Raw genomic sequence first — 24,712 nt, 5'->3', positions numbered from 1 at the left:
GCCTCCACCTGTCTGCATCCACCTGGCTGCCTCCACCTGGCTGCCTCCACCTGGCTGCATCCATCTGTCTGTATCCACCTGGCTGCCTCCACCTGGCTGCCTCCACCTGGCTGCATCCATCTGTCTGTATCCACCTGGCTGCCTCCACCTGGCTACATCCACCTGGCTACATCCACCTGGCTGCCTCCACCTGGCTGCCTCCACCTGGCTACATCCACCTGGCTACATCCATCTGTCTGCATCCATCTGTCTGCCTCCATCTGTCTGCCTCCATCTGTCTGCCTCCATCTGTCTGCCTCCACCTGGCTGCCTCCACCTGGCTGCCTCCACCTGGCTACATCCACCTGGCTGCATCCATCTGTCTGCATCCATCTGTCTGCATCCATCTGTCTGCCTCCATCTGTCTGCATCCACCTGGCTGCCTCCACCTGGCTGCCTCCACCTGGCTGCATCCATCTGTCTGTATCCACCTGGCTGCCTCCACCTGGCTGCCTCCACCTGGCTGCCTCCACCTGGCTGCATCCACCTGGCTGCCTCCACCTGGCTGCCTCCACCTGGCTGCCTCCACCTGGCTGCCGCCACCTGTCTGCAGCAGAACACCTGTACAGCATCACACCCTGATTTCTCCTAAAACCTGCAGATGAATTGAAAACTAAATGAGCCGGAGAGGAAAGTCTTCAGTCCCATCCATGTAGACTGGTGTCCACACATGACCTTTCTTCTGCTTCTACTGGTTTCTACTCTGGTTTCTACTGTAAAAATAAAGTCTTTCTTTTCTCTCAGGTAAACTGGAAACACCTTTAACCCAGAAACCAGGACCTGCCAGAGAGTCCATATAGTTTGTGGAGCCTCCAGTTGGGCCACAGATTGAACAGATTTAAACCGTAAAAGGTGGAACAACAACACCTGGTCAGCAGGTATCAGCCAGCAGCGCGCGCTCCGTGCAGGTAAACATGGAGGAAAGTTTGTCCTCGCGCTGTCTGGTCCCGGTCGCGCGCTGTCCCCAAAACAACCAAAAGTGAAAATAAATCCCGTAAACAAGCCGAAAACCTCCTCAGGTACTTTCACTTGGAGCGCGAGCTGCAGGAAGTCGGTCCGTGAGGGCGCGAGCCAGCGGCGTCAACACGCGGAAGTCCAGCCTTACCTGCTTGGTTCGGTTCGGTTCGGCCTCGCTGCCCGGGTCGCGAGCTGAAGCGGGGAAAGCTGGACGTTCAGCGGCGGGAACGAGGCGAGATGGCGGCGTGTTTATTTCTCTTTCTGCTTCCAGACCGAAAGCAAAACAACGGGAAGTGAAGCTCGAGCTGGAAATCCCCTCCAACGCTCGTGCTCTCGCTCTGGCTCGCTCCCGAGCCTGCGTCGGGGCAGCGTGCGCGCTCCCCAGACCTAGACATAATAACATGAAGAGGGATCACTCTGATGGGTTTTCTCTACACTGCTGTTAAACTCCAGCCCAGGAAGGCTGGTACCCTGCAGGTTTTTGTTGTCTCCATGCTCCAACACACCTGACCCATATTCAGGAACAGGTTGACCAGAACCTGTTTGATCCATTCGATTTGATTCAGGCGTGCCGGTGCAGGGAAACCAGCTGAATACGGGAGTTTGAAACCCCTGATTAAAGACAACACATAATTACAGAAAGTTGTAGAATATTATATCTCACAATTCTGCAGCTTTTCCACATATTAGTGCTCCAACATGCCTGACTCTAGTTAATGAGCCACTGAGCTGAATTTTATTGTTTGTTAAATACATTTAATGTATGCCAGGTGTGCTGGAGCAGGTATACAGCGAAAACCTGCAGAACAGAGGCCCTCGGGGACCGACTTTGGACATCCCTGTGTGTGTGTATGTGTATAGAAATATACACATACACACAGAAATATAAGAAAGAACTACAAATTAAGATATAAATATATAAATATATAAATATATATATATATATATATATATATATTTATATCTTGATTTGTAGTTCTTTCTTATATTTCTGATCTTCGTCATGATTGGGTGAATTCTTGGTTCTAAATGGCTGCAGGGTGTCCATTAAAAAATATGTTGTAAGACACCTATAAAAACATCAAATAAAACAAGTTCCAGTCAAATAGTGTTCTGATTTACTGAGCTGGCTGAAAGGCTAGTTGGTAAACAATGCAACCACGTTGCTGACTGACTGACTTGCTTGATGCAGAGTGAACAGTAGATTATATTCATATCAATAAAAATAATTTAGGAAACTATCTGTGGACGTTGACTCTTCAAAACAAAATTTTGCATCATGCTCTGGACACACACAAGAGGTAAGAGGTGCACGTGCCCTCTAAAATGACTTTGTATCACGTGACATAACGTTAAACATCATCTCCTGTTCTAACAGCTTCAGCAGAGCCGGTTACCTTGGCAACGCACCATAATGAAGGATACTAAATAGTTCATTTTGCCATTTCTTGTGAAAAACGTGCTTTTTTAATGGTAAATTCAAATCAAATCAATCAATCAACTTCTTGTCAACCTGTTTTGTTTCAGTCAGGTGTGTCGGAGCATGGAGACAACAAAAACCTGCAGGATACCGGTCCTCCAGGACTGGAGTTCCACACCTGTGCCCTGCAGGTATAGGACTCTCCTGATCTATTGCATGTTATCATATTGATTACTGTATAATTAATATATTAATTAAAATATTAATCAATTAATGTATTTAAAGACATGACAGGTTTCCATAGCAGCAGATGCATGGAGGTAATGTTTAAGGATGACTAGTTATGGATGCTGGTGAAACATGAGCCCGCATAGGCTCAGAGCTTCATGAATTAGTTTTATCTGGCGAAAATCTAAAAATTTATTTCAAAATTGAAAAAAAAAACCACATGGGCGTTTATCTCAGAGGCAACCGTCTGCAGCACGTAGACGATCTTTGAGGTGGATTTCATTTTCACTCCCCCCCGCGTGCAGCCGCGCGGCCCCGCCCTTTCTGTGCGTCTGCAGCCAGAAACGAAAGCAGAAACTGTCAGCAGCAGGTTTCTGTGTGCTGCAGCTGCACTTGTTGGAAACTGAAGCTTATTTTCCTTTACGTGAACATGATGAAAGTTACAGTTGAAGAAAAACGAACTTTATTCAGCAGGTTTCATTTCAGGTTAAACAAATCTGATCAGACTTCACGTGCACGTTTATAAGGTCAAATGCACCATTTCTTACACATATATACTGTTAATTAGACAAACTCCAAGTACTTTCATAATCATACAAGATTTTTAACGAACACACTGAATAAATTCCTGCTTTTCTAAAACTGATCAGAATTATTGATTTTCCATTGATCACCTGCATTAAATAACATCACCACTGATATTAAATTAGTATAATATAACGTAATTATAAAGTCACAAGAACTGGTTGTGTTTTCTGTGTTCAGGCTGGTTTAAAAAAGATCTTCTCCACATGTCAGACGGGGATCTTCTCCACATGTCAGACGGATCTTCTCCACATGTCAGACGGATCTTCTCCACATGTCAGACGGATCTTCTCCACATGTCAGACGGGGATCTTCTCCACATGTCAGACGGATCTTCTCCACATGTCAGACGGATATTCTCCACATGTCAGACGGGGATCTTCTCCACATGTCAGACGGGGATCTTCTCCACATGTCAGACGGATCTTCTCCACATGTCAGACGGATCTTCTCCACATGTCAGACGGGGATCTTCTCCACATGTCAGACGGGGATCTTCTCCACATGTCAGACGGATCTTCTCCACATGTCAGACGGGGATCTTCTCCACATGTCAGACGGGGATCTTCTCCACATGTCAGACGGGGATCTTCTCCACATGTCAGACGGGGATCTTCTCCACATGTCAGACGGATCTTCTCCACATGTCAGACGGATCTTCTCCACATGTCAGACGGATCTTCTCCACATGTCAGACGGATCTTCTCTACATGTCAGACGGATCTTCTCCACATGTCAGACGGATCTTCTCCACATGTCAGACGGATCTTCTCCACATGTCAGACGGATCTTCTCCACATGTCAGACGGGGATCTTCTCCACATGTCAGACGGGGATCTTCTCCACATGTCAGACGGATCTTCTCCACATGTCAGACGGATATTCTCCACATGTCAGACGGGGATCTTCTCCACATGTCAGACGGATCTTCTCCACATGTCAGACGGGGATCTTCTCCACATGTCAGACGGATCTTCTCCACATGTCGACGGAGATCTTCTCCACATGTCAGACGGGGATCTTCTCCACATGTCAGACGGGGATCTTCTCCACATGTCAGACGGGGATCTTCTCCACATGTCAGACGGATCTTCTCCACATGTCAGACGGATCTTCTCCACATGTCAGACGGGGATCTTCTCCACATGTCAGACGGATCTTCTCCACATGTCAGACGGATCTTCTCCACATGTCAGACGGGGATCTTCTCCACATGTCAGACGGATCTTCTCCACATGTCAGACGGGGATCTTCTCCACATGTCAGACGGGGATCTTCTCCACATGTCAGACGGGGATCTTCTCCACATGTCAGACGGATCTTCTCCACATGTCAGACGGATCTTCTCCACATGTCAGACGGATCTTCTCCACATGTCAGACGGATCTTCTCCACATGTCAGACGGGGATCTTCTCCACATGTCAGACGGATCTTCTCCACATGTCAGACGGATCTTCTCCACATGTCAGACGGATCTTCTCCACATGTCAGACGGATCTTCTCCACATGTCAGACGGATCTTCTCCACATGTCAGACGGATCTTCTCCACATGTCAGACGGATCTTCTCCACATGTCAGACGGATCTTCTCCACATGTCAGACGGGGATCTTCTCCACATGTCAGACGGATCTTCTCCACATGTCAGACGGATCTTCTCCACATGTCAGACGGATCTTCTCCACATGTCAGACGGATCTTCTCCACATGTCAGATGGATCTTCTCCACATGTCAGACGGATCTTCTCCACATGTCAGACGGGGATCTTCTCCACATGTCAGACGGGTCTTCTCCACATGTCAGACGGGGATCTTCTCCACATGTCAGACGGATCTTCTCCACATGTCAGACGGATCTTCTCCACATGTCAGACGGATCTTCTCCACATGTCAGACGGATCTTCTCCACATGTCAGACGGATCTTCTCCACATGTCAGACGGGGATCTTCTCCACATGTCAGACGGGGATCTTCTCCACATGTCAGACGGGTCTTCTCCACATGTCAGACGGGGATCTTCTCCACATGTCAGACGGATCTTCTCCACATGTCAGACGGATCTTCTCCACATGTCAGACGGATCTTCTCCACATGTCAGACGGATCTTCTCCACATGTCAGACGGGGATCTTCTCCACATGTCAGACGGATCTTCTCCACATGTCAGACGGGGATCTTCTCCACATGTCAGACGGATCTTCTCCACATGTCAGACGGGGATCTTCTCCACATGTCAGACGGGGATCTTCTCCACATGTCAGACGGGGATCTTCTCCACATGTCAGACGGGGATCTTCTCCACATGTCAGACGGGGATCTTCTCCACATGTCAGACGGGGATCTTCTCCACATGTCAGACGGGGATCTTCTCCACATGTCAGACGGGGATCTTCTCCACATGTCAGACGGGGATCTTCTCCACATGTCAGACGGGGATCTTCTCCACATGTCAGACGGGGATCTTCTCCACATGTCAGACGGATCTTCTCCACATGTCAGACGGATCTTCTCCACATGTCAGACGGATCTTCTCCACATGTCAGACGGATCTTCTCCACATGTCAGACGGATCTTCTCCACATGTCAGACGGATCTTCTCCACATGTCAGACGGATCTTCTCCACATGTCAGACGGATCTTCTCCACATGTCAGACGGATCTTCTCCACATGTCAGACGGATCTTCTCCACATGTCAGACGGATCTTCTCCACATGTCAGACGGATCTTCTCCACATGTCAGACGGGGATCTTCTCCACATGTCAGACGGATCTTCTCCACATGTCAGACGGGGATCTTCTCCACATGTCAGACGGGGATCTTCTCCACATGTCAGACGGATCTTCTCCACATGTCAGACGGGGATCTTCTCCACATGTCAGACGGGGATCTTCTCCACATGTCAGACGGGGATCTTCTCCACATGTCAGACGGATCTTCTCCACATGTCAGACGGGGATCTTCTCCACATGTCAGACGGATCTTCTCCACATGTCAGACGGGGATCTTCTCCACATGTCAGACGGATCTTCTCCACATGTCAGACGGGGATCTTCTCCACATGTCAGACGGGGATCTTCTCCACATGTCAGACGGATCTTCTCCACATGTCAGACGGGGATCTTCTCCACATGTCAGACGGATCTTCTCCACATGTCAGACGGGGATCTTCTCCACATGTCAGACGGATCTTCTCCACATGTCAGACGGATCTTCTCCACATGTCAGACGGATCTTCTCCACATGTCAGACGGGGATCTTCTCCACATGTCAGACGGATCTTCTCCACATGTCAGACGGATCTTCTCCACATGTCAGACGGGGATCTTCTCCACATGTCAGACGGGGATCTTCTCCACATGTCAGACGGGGATCTTCTCCACATGTCAGACGGATCTTCTCCACATGTCAGACGGGGATCTTCTCCACATGTCAGACGGAGATCTTCTCCACATGTCAGACGGATCTTCTCCACATGTCAGACGGGGATCTTCTCCACATGTCAGACGGATCTTCTCCACATGTCAGACGGATCTTCTCCACATGTCAGACGGATCTTCTCCACATGTCAGACGGGGATCTTCTCCACATGTCAGACGGATCTTCTCCACATGTTTTCTTTGCTGTTTTGTGGCAGAAATGAGCATAAATTCATGATTAGATGTGAGGTTCAGGTTTTACCTTCAGCATCTTGATGCAGTTGTTGAAGATGAAACGTTTTGCAGCCTAGGAGGAGTGAAGCAGGACCAGATTGTCTGAGACGGCAGAGTCCTGGATGAAGCTCAGTAAACCTGCTGATGACACTAAAAACCAGGAACAGAGTCATTTTTTCAGTTTGTTGTTGTTGTTTGTTCTCTGTCAGGATCAATAATGTCTTTGATCTTAGGGTTAGGGTCATATATTGTTGATGTTTTTCAGTGAAAATGCTTTTTCTTACAGAAAACTTTAGTATTTCCGTGTAAAACACAGTTGAAGCTTTTTTGTTGGAACTTTATTGGCAGCTTTGAACAACGTCAGACAATGATTAACCCAAATAGACCAGCCTGAGTTTGGACTTTAAATCTCCACATATCATAGACATGCAGATGCCTGCAGGGGTGATTTGAGTCTGAAAACGTTCCTGTTAGCTCTGCTGTGTGATTCAGACGCCAGGACCTGGACGTCTACCATGCAGGAACACGACACCTGAACCAGATCAAGCAACATGAAGGTGGGACTTGCCCTGGTTTGGGTGGATGATGTGTCATGTGCTGCATGTCTGAGCTTGTGAAACACACAGCCTGGATGTGTGAACAGCAGCCATGCTTGTTCAGAGCAGCAGGGGTTAAATTAAAGCACATTTCAGTTCCTGGAACAATAAAGGACTGCTGCTTCACCGAAGTCCTGCAGGACGAGTCTCAGCGTGGGCCTGGCTTCCTCTAGTGGCTGCCGGTCCACATCACAGGCCCAACCTGGTCGTTTCAACTTGTAATAATCTAATAATACACAGATACATCAGAGAACATAACTTAAACATTAAAGAGATTAAAGCATTTGGACACAGTTTTGTTCCAGAAAACAAGCTCAAAGTGTATATTACACATTCAATTCAATTTCAATTCAATTCAACTTTATTTATATAGCATCAAATCACGGCAATGCCATCTCAAGACGCTTTACAGACAGAGGAGAAAACATAATGAAGGCCAATTCATAACAGCCTATATAAGGAAACCAACAGATTGAGTTGAGTCCAACTCAATCTCCCATCCTGAGCAAGCACACTGGCGACAGTGGGAAGGAAAAAACTCCCTTTTACCGGAAGGAAACCTCCGGCATATATATATATATATATATATATATATATATATATATATATATATATATATATACATACATACACACACTGCTCAAAAAAATAAAGGGAACACTAAAGTAACACCTTGTAGATGTGAATGAATGAAATATTTTTATTAAGTACTTTGTTCTTTCTATAGTTGAATGTGTTAGTTGAATGACAACAAAATCACACAAAAATTATCAATGAAAATCCAACGTATCAACCCATGGAGGTCTGGATTTGGAGTTCTACACCAAATGAAAGTGGAAAAACACACTACAAGCTGATCCAACTTTGATGTAATGTCCTTTAAACAAGTCAGAATGAGGCTCAGTAGTGTGTGTGGCCTCCGCGTGCCTGTATGACCTCCCTACAACGCCTGGGCATGCTCCTGATTAGGCGGTGGATGTTCTCCTGAGGGATCTCCTCCCAGACCTGGACTAAAGCATCCGCCAACTCCTGGACAGTCTGTGGTGTGGACAGCTCACCTTAATGTTTGAATGGACCTTGTCTTGTGTGTTAGCTCTACTGGTGGCACACCTTCCCTGTTGGTGGAATTTGGGAAGAAGTTCTTTCAAATCCACGTGGTTAAAAGTCCACCATGATGTCGAACACACGTCAGGATAGAAAATGCTACTGTGCAGGTGATCAGTTAGCATTAGCATTTGGTGGAATGTAAACAACGGTGACGGTTATTCGGTACATAGACGGTTCTATGCTCTCCAGGTCAGGGTAGGAACGACTGGTAACGAATCAGTGTCCATGCACCCGTTGCTGTTAACAAACACACACACACACACACACACACACACACTCCTCTGCTCTTACCACAGTCGGTGGTTGTGTGGTGGCGCCGTGTAGCCAATTAGCTCCATGGCAGAATAACACGTAGCTTCATGTTTCCCACTTTCTCTGCACCCCAACCTGACTGACAACGAGCCAAACCAGGGGATCAAACCCCTGAACCATCCGCTGTTTCACCACAGCGGGTGATGATGTCCTTCAGTCTGAAACCTTCCTAGCATGATGTTTACGCCAGCCTTCCTGCAGCTCAGGCGGGCAGCGCGCAGGCTGCTGGATGCAGCTGCCGCTTCCTTATCGATGACCTGAATCAATCAATACGTCGTCTATAAATACACTCACTGCATTGGTTTCCTCACATTAGCTTAAAGCTAATATAGAGCTAGATTAGCATGGGTACGTAGCTTCATGCTAACATCCGGTTAACAGGTTTCCATAGCAGCAGATGCATGGAGGTAATGTTTCAGGATGACTAGTTATGGATGCTGGTGAATCATGCAGGTGTTTCAAACCTCCTGCAGTCACCTGAGGTGGTCCGCCCCTCCCTCTAGCCCCGCCCTGGAACGTTACCTGTCTTGGCGTGTTTGAGCCCCAGCGCTGGATCTGCAGGTGTTAAACTGAATACCAGCAACAGTGAAGTTGTGACAGTGATATATCAGAGAGAAAGTGTTTCGACAACACGATGAGTTTCTGTTTAATACGTTTCCAGCTTGACTCGGTAGGAGCTTTGCAGATGATCCTGCTTCCTCCCACAGTCCAGCAGGAACCTGAAAACAGCAGATTAATTCTCTACAAACGGGCCGCTGCCATCGTTCAGGTTCACAAAGTAAAAGAAAACTCAGTTCACATGCAGAGATGTGTAATATAATTTATTTTAAGACTAATGCTGCCCCTCCTGGATGGAAATATAAATGAATCTAACAAATGGTGACATATTCCAACAAGAAATGCTGTAAAAACTTGAGTTATTGTTGCAGGAAACACAGTGAAACTGTCCCAGAATCGCTGCTGTTGCACATGATTAAATCCTCTGAAAGACCACAAATCTATTCCAGGTTATCCCAAAGCTGACGTAGGAATTTTACCTCCTTTTACACCCAATCAGGTTGAACTTAGACACTCCCCATGTGCCACGCCTGAAGGCCAAACCAACGGCTCAGTCTGCAGGCAGGACGCGCTAGCAGGGAAAGTAGAAGTCTTTGGTCAACATGGAGACGATGGAGGGGATCTGCTTCTTGCGGCTGAATCCGGGCATGTTGCTGGACGACTCAAAGTGCGTTGCCACCCTGTGGTTGACTCGGGTCAGGATCTGCATGAGCTCCATTTTCCCTCTGTGAGCCTTCAGCATGTCGCACAGCGACTGTATGAACCAGGAGCCGTTGGCCGTGTTCCTCCAGGAGAAGTAGCCTGCAGGCGCAGCAACAGTTTTACCACCCAGACAGGAGCGCAGCATGGCGGGATGACGGGTGGGAGTGTTGGCTGCTTACCTGGAGCGGTGGAGAAGCAGTACAAGCAGTCCGCCTCAATGGGAAGCTTCTCGCATGTTCCGTCTGCTGTGCTGTCTGTCTCTATCCCCTCATCCAGCTCCATCCCACGGCACGCCTACAGGAGAGAGCACGGCCACATGAGGTCTACGTCAGACATGAGGTCTACGTCAGACATATGGTCTACGTCAGACATGAGGTCTACGTCAGACATGAGGTCTACGTCAGACATGTGGTCTACGTCAGACATGAGGTCTACGTCAGACATGTGGTCTACGTCAGACATGAGGTCTACGTCAGACATGTGGTCTACGTCAGACATGTGGTCTACGTCAGACATGAGGTCTACGTCAGACATGAGGTCTACGTCAGACATGTGGTCTACGTCAGACATGAGGTCTACGTCAGACATGAGGTCTACGTCAGACATGTGGTCTACGTCAGACATGAGGTCTACGTCAGACATGTGGTCTACGTCAGACATGAGGTCTACGTCAGACATGAGGTCTACGTCAGACATGTGGTCTACGTCAGACATGAGGTCTACGTCAGACATGTGGTCTACGTCAGACATGAGGTCTACGTCAGACATGTGGTCTACGTCAGACATGAGGTCTACGTCAGACATGAGGTCTACGTCAGACATGTGGTCTACGTCAGACATGAGGTCTACGTCAGACATGTGGTCTACGTCAGACATGAGGTCTACGTCAGACATGAGGTCTACGTCAGACATGAGGTCTACGTCAGACATGTGGTCTACGTCAGACATGAGGTCTACGTCAGACATGAGGTCTACGTCAGACATGTGGTCTACGTCAGACATGAGGTCTACGTCAGACATGAGGTCTACGTCAGACATGTGGTCTACGTCAGACATGAGGTCTACGTCAGATATGAGGTCTACGTCAGACATGAGGTCTACGTCAGACATGAGGTCTACGTCAGACATGAGGTCTACGTCAGACATGAGGTCTACGTCAGACATGTGGTCTACGTCAGACATGAGGTCTACGTCAGACATGAGGTCTACGTCAGACATGTGGTCTACGTCAGACATGAGGTCTACGTCAGATATGAGGTCTACGTCAGACATGTGGTCTACGTCAGACATGTGGTCTACGTCAGACATGAGGTCTACGTCAGACATGTGGTCTACGTCAGACATGTGGTCTACGTCAGACATGAGGTCTACGTCAGACATGAGGTCTACGTCAGACATGAGGTCTACGTCAGACATGTGGTCTACGTCAGACATGTGGTCTAGTCAGACATGAGGTCTACGTCAGACATGAGGTCTAGTCAGACATGAGGTCTAGTCAGACATGTGGTCTACGTCAGACATGAGGTCTAGTCAGACATGAGGTCTAGTCAGACATGAGGTCTAGTCAGACATGTGGTCTACGTCAGACATGAGGTCTACGTCAGACATGTGGTCTACGTCAGACATGTGGTCTACGTCAGACATGTGGTCTACGTCAGACATGAGGTCTACGTCAGACATGTGGTCTACGTCAGACATGTGGTCTACGTCAGACATGAGGTCTACGTCAGACATGAGGTCTACGTCAGACATGAGGTCTACGTCAGACATGAGGTCTACGTCAGACATGTGGTCTACGTCAGACATGTGGTCTACGTCAGACATGAGGTCTACGTCAGACATGAGGTCTACGTCAGACATGTGGTCTAGTCAGACATGTGGTCTACGTCAGACATGTGGTCTAGTCAGACATGTGGTCTACGTCAGACATGTGGTCTAGTCAGACATGAGGTCTACGTCAGACATGTGGTCTACGTCAGACATGAGGTCTACGTCAGACATGTGGTCTACGTCAGACATGAGGTCTACGTCAGACATGTGGTCTAGTCAGACATGTGGTCTACGTCAGACATGTGGTCTACGTCAGACATGAGGTCTACGTCAGACATGTGGTCTACGTCAGACATGTGGTCTAGTCAGACATGTGGTCTACGTCAGACATGTGGTCTACGTCAGACATGAGGTCTACGTCAGACATGTGGTCTAGTCAGACATGTGGTCTACGTCAGACATGTGGTCTACGTCAGACATGAGGTCTACGTCAGACATGAGGTCTAGTCAGACATGAGGTCTAGTCAGACATGAGGTCTAGTCAGACATGTGGTCTACGTCAGACATGAGGTCTACGTCAGACATGAGGTCTACGTCAGACATGAGGTCTACGTCAGACATGTGGTCTACGTCAGACATGAGGTCTACGTCCGACATGAGGTCTACGTCAGACATGTGGTCTACGTCAGACATGTGGTCTACGTCAGACATGAGGTCTAGTCAGACATGTGGTCTACGTCAGACATGAGGTCTACGTCCGACATGAGGTCTACGTCAGACATGTGGTCTACGTCAGACATGTGGTCTACGTCAGACATGTGGTCTACGTCAGACATGAGGTCTACGTCAGACATGAGGTCTAGTCAGACATGAGGTCTAGTCAGACATGAGGTCTAGTCAGACATGTGGTCTACGTCAGACATGAGGTCTACGTCAGACATGAGGTCTAGTCAGACATGTGGTCTACGTCAGACATGTGGTCTACGTCAGACATGTGGTCTACGTCAGACATGTGGTCTACGTCAGACATGAGGTCTACGTCAGACATGAGGTCTACGTCAGACATGTGGTCTACGTCAGACATGAGGTCTACGTCAGACATGTGGTCTACGTCAGACATGTGGTCTACGTCAGACATGAGGTCTACGTCAGACATGAGGTCTACGTCAGACATGTGGTCTACGTCAGACATGAGGTCTACGTCAGACATGAGGTCTACGTCAGACATGAGGTCTAGTCAGACATGAGGTCTAGTCAGACATGTGGTCTACGTCAGACATGTGGTCTACGTCAGACATGAGGTCTACGTCAGACATGTGGTCTAGTCAGACATGTGGTCTAGTCAGACATGTGGTCTACGTCAGACATGTGGTCTACGTCAGACATGAGGTCTACGTCAGACATGAGGTCTACGTCAGACATGAGGTCTACGTCAGACATGTGGTCTAGTCAGACATGTGGTCTACGTCAGACATGTGGTCTAGTCAGACATGTGGTCTACGTCAGACATGAGGTCTAGTCAGACATGAGGTCTAGTCAGACATGTGGTCTACGTCAGACATGTGGTCTACGTCAGACATGAGGTCTACGTCCGACATGAGGTCTACGTCAGACATGTGGTCTACGTCAGACATGAGGTCTACGTCAGACATGTGGTCTAGTCAGACATGTGGTCTACGTCAGACATGTGGTCTAGTCAGACATGTGGTCTACGTCAGACATGTGGTCTACGTCAGACATGTGGTCTACGTTAGACATGTGGTCTACGTCAGACATGAGGTCTAGTCAGACATGTGGTCTACGTCAGACATGTGGTCTACGTCAGACATGTGATCTACGTCAGACATGAGGTCTAGTCAGACATGAGGTCTACGTCAGACATGAGGTCTACGTCAGACATGTGGTCTACGTCAGACATGAGGTCTAGTCAGACATGTGGTCTACGTCAGACATGTGGTCTACTCAGACATGAGGTCTACGTCAGACATGTGGTCTAGTCAGACATGAGGTCTACGTCAGACATGAGGTCTACGTCAGACATGTGGTCTACGTCAGACATGAGGTCTACGTCAGACATGAGGTCTACGTCAGACATGTGGTCTACGTCAGACATGAGGTCTACGTCAGACATGAGGTCTAGTCAGACATGTGGTCTACGTCAGACATGTGGTCTACGTCAGACATGAGGTCTACGTCAGACATGAGGTCTAGTCAGACATGTGGTCTACGTCAGACATGTGGTCTACGTCAGACATGTGGTCTACGTCAGACATGAGGTCTACGTCACACATGTGGTCTACGTCAGACATGTGGTCTACGTCAGACATGAGGTCTACGTCAGACATGAGGTCTAGTCAGACATGAGGTCTACGTCAGACATGTGGTCTAGTCAGACATGTGGTCTACGTCAGACATGTGGTCTACGTCAGACATGTGGTCTAGTCAGACATGAGGTCTACGTCAGACATGAGGTCTACGTCAGACATGTGGTCTACGTCAGACATGAGGTCTACGTCAGACATGTGGTCTACGTCAGACATGAGGTCTACGTCAGACATGTGGTCTACGTCAGACATGAGGTCTACGTCAGACATGACGTCTACGTCAGACATGAGGTCTACGTCAGACATGTGGTCTACGTCAGACATGAGGTCTACGTCAGACATGTGGTCTACGTCAGACATGAGGTCTACGTCAGACATGAGGTCTACGTCAGACATGAGGTCTACGTCAGACATGTGGTCTACGTCAGACATGAGGTCTACGTCAGACATGTGGTCTACGTCAGACATGAGGTCTACGTCAGACATGAGGTCTACGTCAGACATGTGGTCTACGTCAGACATGACGTCTACGTCAGATATGAGGTCTACGTCAGACATGTGGTCTACGTCAGACATGTGGTCTACGTCAGACATGAGGTCTACGTCAGACATGTGGTCTACGTCAGACATGAGGTCTACGTCAGACATGTGGTCTACGTCAGACATGAGGTCTACGTCAGACATGTGGTCTACGTCAGACATGTGGTCTACGTCAGACATGAGGTCTACGTCAGACATGAGGTCTACGTCAGACATGTGGTCTACGTCAGACATGTGGTCTACGTCAGACATGAGGTCTACGTCAGACATGTGGTCTACGTCAGACATGAGGTCTACGTCAGACATGAGGTCTACGTCAGACATGAGGTCTACGTCAGACATGTGGTCTACGTCAGACATGTGGTCTAGTCAGACATGAGGTCTACGTCAGACATGAGGTCTAGTCAGACATGAGGTCTAGTCAGACATGTGGTCTACGTCAGACATGAGGTCTAGTCAGACATGAGGTCTAGTCAGACATGAGGTCTAGTCAGACATGTGGTCTACGTCAGACATGAGGTCTACGTCAGACATGTGGTCTACGTCAGACATGTGGTCTACGTCAGACATGAGGTCTACGTCAGACATGTGGTCTACGTCAGACATGTGGTCTACGTCAGACATGTGGTCTACGTCAGACATGAGGTCTACGTCAGACATGAGGTCTACGTCAGACATGAGGTCTACGTCAGACATGTGGTCTACGTCAGACATGTGGTCTACGTCAGACATGAGGTCTACGTCAGACATGAGGTCTACGTCAGACATGTGGTCTACGTCAGACATGTGGTCTAGTCAGACATGTGGTCTACGTCAGACATGTGGTCTACGTCAGACATGAGGTCTACGTCAGACATGTGGTCTACGTCAGACATGAGGTCTACGTCAGACATGAGGTCTAGTCAGACATGAGGTCTAGTCAGACATGAGGTCTAGTCAGACATGTGGTCTACGTCAGACATGTGATCTACGTCAGACATGAGGTCTACGTCAGACATGTGGTCTACGTCAGACATGAGGTCTACGTCAGACATGTGGTCTAGTCAGACATGTGGTCTACGTCAGACATGTGGTCTAGTCAGACATGTGGTCTACGTCAGACATGTGGTCTAGTCAGACATGAGGTCTACGTCAGACATGTGGTCTACGTCAGACATGAGGTCTACGTCAGACATGTGGTCTACGTCAGACATGTGGTCTACGTCAGATATGTGGTCTAGTCAGACATGTGGTCTACGTCAGACATGTGGTCTACGTCAGACATGTGGTCTACGTCAGACATGAGGTCTACGTCAGACATGTGGTCTACGTCAGACATGTGGTCTAGTCAGACATGTGGTCTACGTCAGACATGTGGTCTACGTCAGACATGAGGTCTACGTCAGACATGTGGTCTAGTCAGACATGTGGTCTACGTCAGACATGTGGTCTACGTCAGACATGAGGTCTACGTCAGACATGAGGTCTAGTCAGACATGAGGTCTAGTCAGACATGAGGTCTAGTCAGACATGTGGTCTACGTCAGACATGAGGTCTACGTCAGACATGAGGTCTACGTCAGACATGAGGTCTACGTCAGACATGTGGTCTACGTCAGACATGTGGTCTACGTCAGACATGAGGTCTACGTCCGACATGAGGTCTACGTCAGACATGTGGTCTACGTCAGACATGAGGTCTACGTCAGACATGTGGTCTACGTCAGACATGTGGTCTACGTCAGACATGTGGTCTACGTCAGACATGAGGTCTACGTCAGACATGAGGTCTAGTCAGACATGAGGTCTAGTCAGACATGAGGTCTAGTCAGACATGTGGTCTACGTCAGACATGAGGTCTACGTCAGACATGAGGTCTACGTCAGACATGTGGTCTACGTCAGACATGAGGTCTACGTCAGACATGAGGTCTACGTCAGACATGAGGTCTAGTCAGACATGAGGTCTAGTCAGACATGAGGTCTACGTCAGACATGTGGTCTACGTCAGACATGAGGTCTACGTCAGACATGTGGTCTAGTCAGACATGTGGTCTACGTCAGACATGTGGTCTAGTCAGACATGTGGTCTACGTCAGACATGTGGTCTACGTCAGACATGTGGTCTACGTTAGACATGTGGTCTACGTCAGACATGAGGTCTAGTCAGACATGTGGTCTACGTCAGACATGTGGTCTACGTCAGACATGTGATCTACGTCAGACATGAGGTCTAGTCAGACATGAGGTCTACGTCAGACATGAGGTCTACGTCAGACATGTGGTCTACGTCAGACATGAGGTCTAGTCAGACATGTGGTCTACGTCAGACATGTGGTCTACGTCAGACATGTGGTCTACGTCAGACATGTGGTCTAGTCAGACATGAGGTCTACGTCAGACATGAGGTCTACGTCAGACATGTGGTCTACGTCAGACATGAGGTCTACGTCAGACATGAGGTCTACGTCAGACATGTGGTCTAGTCAGACATGAGGTCTACGTCAGACATGAGGTCTACGTCAGACATGTGGTCTACGTCAGACATGAGGTCTACGTCAGACATGAGGTCTAGCCAGACATGTGGTCTACGTCAGACATGTGGTCTACGTCAGACATGAGGTCTACGTCAGACATGAGGTCTACGTCAGACATGAGGTCTAGTCAGACATGTGGTCTACGTCAGACATGTGGTCTACGTCAGACATGTGGTCTACGTCAGACATGAGGTCTACGTCAGACATGAGGTCTAGCCAGACATGTGGTCTACGTCAGACATGTGGTCTACGTCAGACATGAGGTCTACGTCAGACATGAGGTCTACGTCAGACATGAGGTCTAGTCAGACATGTGGTCTACGTCAGACATGTGGTCTACGTCAGACATGTGGTCTACGTCAGACATGAGGTCTAGTCAGACATGTGGTCTACGTCAGACATGTGGTCTACGTCAGACATGTGGTCTACGTCAGACATGTGGTCTACGTCAGACATGTGGTCTACGTCAGACATGAGGTCTACGTCACACATGTGGTCTACGTCAGACATGTGGTCTACGTCAGACATGAGGTCTACGTCAGACATGAGGTCTAGTCAGACATGAGGTCTACGTCAGACATGTGGTCTAGTCAGACATGTGGTCTACGTCAGACATGTGGTCTACGTCAGACATGTGGTCTACGTCAGACATGTGGTCTAGTCAGACATGTGGTCTACGTCAGACATGAGGTCTACGTCAGACATGAGGTCTACGTCAGACATGTGGTCTACGTCAGACATGTGGTCTACGTCAGACATGTGGTCTACGTCAGACATGTGGTCTAGTCAGACATGAGGTCTACGTCAGACATGTGGTCTAGTCAGACATGTGGTCTACGTCAGACATGAGGTCTACGTCAGACATGAGGTCTAGTCAGACATGAGGTCTAGTCAGACATGTGGTCTACGTCAGACATGTGGTCTACGTCAGACATGTGGTCTACGTCAGACATGAGGTCTACGTCAGACATGAGGTCTACGTCAGACATGTGGTCTACGTCAGACATGAGGTCTACGTCAGACATGAGGTCTACGTCAGACATGAGGTCTAGTCAGACATGAGGTCTAGTCAGACATGAGGTCTAGTCAGACATGTGGTCTACGTCAGACATGTGGTCTACGTCAGACATGAGGTCTACGTCAGACATGTGGTCTAGTCAGACATGTGGTCTAGTCAGACATGTGGTCTACGTCAGACATGTGGTCTACGTCAGACATGAGGTCTACGTCAGACATGAGGTCTACGTCAGACATGAGGTCTACGTCAGACATGTGGTCTACGTCAGACATGAGGTCTACGTCAGACATGTGGTCTAGTCAGACATGTGGTCTACGTCAGACATGTGGTCTAGTCAGACATGTGGTCTACGTCAGACATGAGGTCTAGTCAGACATGAGGTCTAGTCAGACATGTGGTCTACGTCAGACATGTGGTCTACGTCAGACATGAGGTCTACGTCCGACATGAGGTCTACGTCAGACATGTGGTCTACGTCAGACATGAGGTCTACGTCAGACATGTGGTCTAGTCAGACATGTGGTCTAGTCAGACATGTGGTCTACGTCAGACATGTGGTCTACGTCAGACATGTGGTCTAGTCAGACATGAGGTCTAGTCAGACATGTGGTCTACGTCAGACATGTGGTCTACGTCAGACATGAGGTCTACGTCAGACATGAGGTCTACGTCAGACATGAGGTCTACGTCAGACATGTGGTCTACGTCAGACATGTGGTCTAGTCAGACATGAGGTCTACGTCAGACATGAGGTCTAGTCAGACATGAGGTCTAGTCAGACATGTGGTCTACGTCAGACATGAGGTCTAGTCAGACATGAGGTCTAGTCAGACATGAGGTCTAGTCAGACATGTGGTCTACGTCAGACATGAGGTCTACGTCAGACATGTGGTCTACGTCAGACATGTGGTCTACGTCAGACATGAGGTCTACGTCAGACATGTGGTCTACGTCAGACATGTGGTCTACGTCAGACATGTGGTCTACGTCAGACATGAGGTCTACGTCAGACATGAGGTCTACGTCAGACATGAGGTCTACGTCAGACATGAGGTCTACGTCAGACATGTGGTCTACGTCAGACATGTGGTCTACGTCAGACATGAGGTCTACGTCAGACATGAGGTCTACGTCAGACATGTGGTCTACGTCAGACATGTGGTCTAGTCAGACATGTGGTCTACGTCAGACATGTGGTCTACGTCAGACATGAGGTCTACGTCAGACATGTGGTCTACGTCAGACATGAGGTCTACGTCAGACATGAGGTCTAGTCAGACATGAGGTCTAGTCAGACATGAGGTCTAGTCAGACATGTGGTCTACGTCAGACATGTGATCTACGTCAGACATGAGGTCTACGTCAGACATGTGGTCTACGTCAGACATGAGGTCTACGTCAGACATGTGGTCTAGTCAGACATGTGGTCTACGTCAGACATGTGGTCTAGTCAGACATGTGGTCTACGTCAGACATGTGGTCTAGTCAGACATGAGGTCTACGTCAGACATGTGGTCTACGTCAGACATGAGGTCTACGTCAGACATGTGGTCTACGTCAGACATGTGGTCTACGTCAGATATGTGGTCTAGTCAGACATGTGGTCTACGTCAGACATGTGGTCTACGTCAGACATGTGGTCTACGTCAGACATGAGGTCTACGTCAGACATGTGGTCTACGTCAGACATGTGGTCTAGTCAGACATGTGGTCTACGTCAGACATGTGGTCTACGTCAGACATGAGGTCTACGTCAGACATGTGGTCTAGTCAGACATGTGGTCTACGTCAGACATGTGGTCTACGTCAGACATGAGGTCTACGTCAGACATGAGGTCTAGTCAGACATGAGGTCTAGTCAGACATGAGGTCTAGTCAGACATGTGGTCTACGTCAGACATGAGGTCTACGTCAGACATGAGGTCTACGTCAGACATGTGGTCTACGTCAGACATGAGGTCTACGTCCGACATGAGGTCTACGTCAGACATGTGGTCTACGTCAGACATGAGGTCTACGTCAGACATGTGGTCTACGTCAGACATGTGGTCTACGTCAGACATGTGGTCTACGTCAGACATGAGGTCTAGTCAGACATGTGGTCTACGTCAGACATGTGGTCTACGTCAGACATGAGGTCTACGTCAGACATGAGGTCTAGTCAGACATGAGGTCTAGTCAGACATGAGGTCTAGTCAGACATGAGGTCTAGTCAGACATGTGGTCTACGTCAGACATGAGGTCTACGTCAGACATGAGGTCTACGTCAGACATGTGGTCTACGTCAGACATGAGGTCTACGTCAGACATGAGGTCTACGTCAGACATGAGGTCTAGTCAGACATGAGGTCTAGTCAGACATGAGGTCTAGTCAGACATGAGGTCTACGTCAGACATGTGGTCTACGTCAGACATGAGGTCTACGTCAGACATGTGGTCTAGTCAGACATGTGGTCTACGTCAGACATGTGGTCTAGTCAGACATGTGGTCTACGTCAGACATGTGGTCTACGTCAGACATGTGGTCTACGTTAGACATGTGGTCTACGTCAGACATGAGGTCTAGTCAGACATGTGGTCTACGTCAGACATGTGGTCTACGTCAGACATGTGATCTACGTCAGACATGAGGTCTAGTCAGACATGAGGTCTACGTCAGACATGAGGTCTACGTCAGACATGTGGTCTACGTCAGACATGAGGTCTAGTCAGACATGTGGTCTACGTCAGACATGTGGTCTACGTCAGACATGTGGTCTACGTCAGACATGTGGTCTAGTCAGACATGAGGTCTACGTCAGACATGAGGTCTACGTCAGACATGTGGTCTACGTCAGACATGAGGTCTACGTCAGACATGAGGTCTACGTCAGACATGTGGTCTAGTCAGACATGAGGTCTACGTCAGACATGAGGTCTACGTCAGACATGTGGTCTACGTCAGACATGAGGTCTACGTCAGACATGAGGTCTAGCCAGACATGTGGTCTACGTCAGACATGTGGTCTACGTCAGACATGAGGTCTACGTCAGACATGAGGTCTACGTCAGACATGAGGTCTAGTCAGACATGTGGTCTACGTCAGACATGTGGTCTACGTCAGACATGTGGTCTACGTCAGACATGAGGTCTACGTCACACATGTGGTCTACGTCAGACATGTGGTCTACGTCAGACATGAGGTCTACGTCAGACATGAGGTCTAGTCAGACATGAGGTCTACGTCAGACATGTGGTCTAGTCAGACATGTGGTCTACGTCAGACATGTGGTCTACGTCAGACATGTGGTCTACGTCAGACATGTGGTCTAGTCAGACATGTGGTCTACGTCAGACATGAGGTCTACGTCAGACATGAGGTCTACGTCAGACATGTGGTCTACGTCAGACATGTGGTCTAGTCAGACATGAGGTCTACGTCAGACATGTGGTCTAGTCAGACATGTGGTCTACGTCAGACATGAGGTCTACGTCAGACATGAGGTCTACGTCACACATGTGGTCTACGTCAGACATGTGGTCTACGTCAGACATGTGGTCTACGTCAGACATGTGGTCTAGTCAGACATGTGGTCTACGTCAGACATGTGATCTACGTCAGACATGAGGTCTACGTCAGACATGTGGTCTACGTCAGACATGAGGTCTAGTCAGACATGTGGTCTACGTCAGACATGTGATCTACGTCAGACATGTGGTCTACGTCAGACATGTGGTCTACGTCAGACATGTGGTCTACGTCAGACATGAGGTCTACGTCAGACATGAGGTCTACGTCAGACATGTGGTCTACGTCAGACATGAGGTCTACGTCAGACATGAGGTCTACGTCAGACATGAGGTCTAGTCAGACATGAGGTCTAGTCAGACATGAGGTCTAGTCAGACATGTGGTCTACGTCAGACATGTGGTCTACGTCAGACATGAGGTCTACGTCAGACATGTGGTCTAGTCAGACATGTGGTCTAGTCAGACATGTGGTCTACGTCAGACATGTGGTCTACGTCAGACATGAGGTCTACGTCAGACATGAGGTCTACGTCAGACATGAGGTCTACGTCAGACATGTGGTCTACGTCAGACATGAGGTCTACGTCAGACATGTGGTCTAGTCAGACATGTGGTCTACGTCAGACATGTGGTCTAGTCAGACATGTGGTCTACGTCAGACATGAGGTCTAGTCAGACATGAGGTCTAGTCAGACATGTGGTCTACGTCAGACATGTGGTCTACGTCAGACATGAGGTCTACGTCCGACATGAGGTCTACGTCAGACATGTGGTCTACGTCAGACATGAGGTCTACGTCAGACATGTGGTCTAGTCAGACATGTGGTCTAGTCAGACATGTGGTCTACGTCAGACATGTGGTCTACGTCAGACATGTGGTCTACGTGAGACATGTGGTCTACGTCAGACATGAGGTCTAGTCAGACATGTGGTCTACGTCAGACATGTGGTCTACGTCAGACATGTGATCTACGTCAGACATGAGGTCTAGTCAGACATGAGGTCTACGTCAGACATGAGGTCTACGTCAGACATGTGGTCTACGTCAGACATGAGGTCTAGTCAGACATGTGGTCTACGTCAGACATGTGGTCTACTCAGACATGAGGTCTACGTCAGACATGTGGTCTACGTCAGACATGTGGTCTAGTCAGACATGAGGTCTACGTCAGACATGAGGTCTACGTCAGACATGTGGTCTACGTCAGACATGAGGTCTACGTCAGACATGAGGTCTACGTCAGACATGTGGTCTAGTCAGACATGAGGTCTACGTCAGACATGAGGTCTACGTCAGACATGTGGTCTACGTCAGACATGAGGTCTACGTCAGACATGAGGTCTAGTCAGACATGTGGTCTACGTCAGACATGTGGTCTACGTCAGACATGTGGTCTACGTCAGACATGTGGTCTACGTCAGACATGTGATCTACGTCAGACATGAGGTCTAGTCAGACATGAGGTCTACGTCAGACATGAGGTCTACGTCAGACATGTGGTCTACGTCAGACATGAGGTCTAGTCAGACATGTGGTCTACGTCAGACATGTGGTCTACTCAGACATGAGGTCTACGTCAGACATGTGGTCTACGTCAGACATGTGGTCTAGTCAGACATGAGGTCTACGTCAGACATGAGGTCTACGTCAGACATGTGGTCTACGTCAGACATGAGGTCTACGTCAGACATGAGGTCTACGTCAGACATGTGGTCTAGTCAGACATGAGGTCTACGTCAGACATGAGGTCTACGTCAGACATGTGGTCTACGTCAGACATGAGGTCTACGTCAGACATGAGGTCTAGCCAGACATGTGGTCTACGTCAGACATGTGGTCTACGTCAGACATGAGGTCTACGTCAGACATGAGGTCTACGTCAGACATGAGGTCTAGTCAGACATGTGGTCTACGTCAGACATGTGGTCTACGTCAGACATGTGGTCTACGTCAGACATGAGGTCTACGTCACACATGTGGTCTACGTCAGACATGTGGTCTACGTCAGACATGAGGTCTACGTCAGACATGAGGTCTAGTCAGACATGAGGTCTACGTCAGACATGTGGTCTAGTCAGACATGTGGTCTAGTCAGACATGTGGTCTACGTCAGACATGTGGTCTACGTCAGACATGTGGTCTACGTCAGACATGTGGTCTAGTCAGACATGTGGTCTACGTCAGACATGAGGTCTACGTCAGACATGAGGTCTACGTCACACATGTGGTCTACGTCAGACATGTGGTCTACGTCAGACATGTGGTCTACGTCAGACATGTGGTCTAGTCAGACATGAGGTCTACGTCAGACATGTGGTCTAGTCAGACATGTGGTCTACGTCAGACATGAGGTCTACGTCAGACATGAGGTCTACGTCACACATGTGGTCTACGTCAGACATGTGGTCTACGTCAGACATGTGGTCTACGTCAGACATGTGGTCTAGTCAGACATGTGGTCTACGTCAGACATGTGATCTACGTCAGACATGAGGTCTACGTCAGACATGTGGTCTACGTCAGACATGAGGTCTAGTCAGACATGTGGTCTACGTCAGACATGTGATCTACGTCAGACATGTGGTCTACGTCAGACATGTGGTCTACGTCAGACATGAGGTCTACGTCAGACATGAGGTCTAGTCAGACATGTGGTCTACGTCAGACATGAGGTCTAGTCAGACATGAGGTCTAGTCAGACATGTGGTCTACGTCAGACATGTGGTCTACGTCAGACATGTGGTCTACGTCAGACATGAGGTCTACGTCAGACATGAGGTCTACGTCACACATGTGGTCTACGTCAGACATGTGGTCTACGTCAGACATGTGGTCTACGTCAGACATGTGGTCTAGGGTCTACGTCAGACATGAGGTCT

At 48.6% G+C, this 24,712-nt stretch overlaps 1 protein-coding gene across 1 annotated transcript in view; it reads right to left on the bottom strand.

The window, feature by feature from the left end:
- Positions 1-9,716: 9,716 nt before the first annotated feature.
- LOC306763634 (caspase-3-like) overlaps positions 9,717-24,712 on the bottom strand; it is a 29,131-nt gene continuing 14,135 nt past the window's right edge. The window contains exons 6-7 of the mRNA XM_079250494.1: positions 10,335-10,449; positions 9,717-10,254 (exon numbers count right to left, since the gene is read on the bottom strand). Of these exons, the coding sequence (XP_079106620.1) occupies positions 10,025-10,254; positions 10,335-10,449 (345 nt within the window). The 3' untranslated portion in view covers positions 9,717-10,024. The remainder of the gene's footprint in view (positions 10,255-10,334; positions 10,450-24,712) is intronic.

The sequence above is a fragment of the Telmatherina bonti genome, assembly GCF_933228915.1.
Source record: "Telmatherina bonti genome assembly, chromosome: 12".
NCBI lineage: Eukaryota > Metazoa > Chordata > Actinopteri > Atheriniformes > Telmatherinidae > Telmatherina > Telmatherina bonti.
The sequence above is the reverse complement of the archived record's forward strand: the minus strand, read 5'-3'. Positions and strand labels throughout refer to the sequence as shown.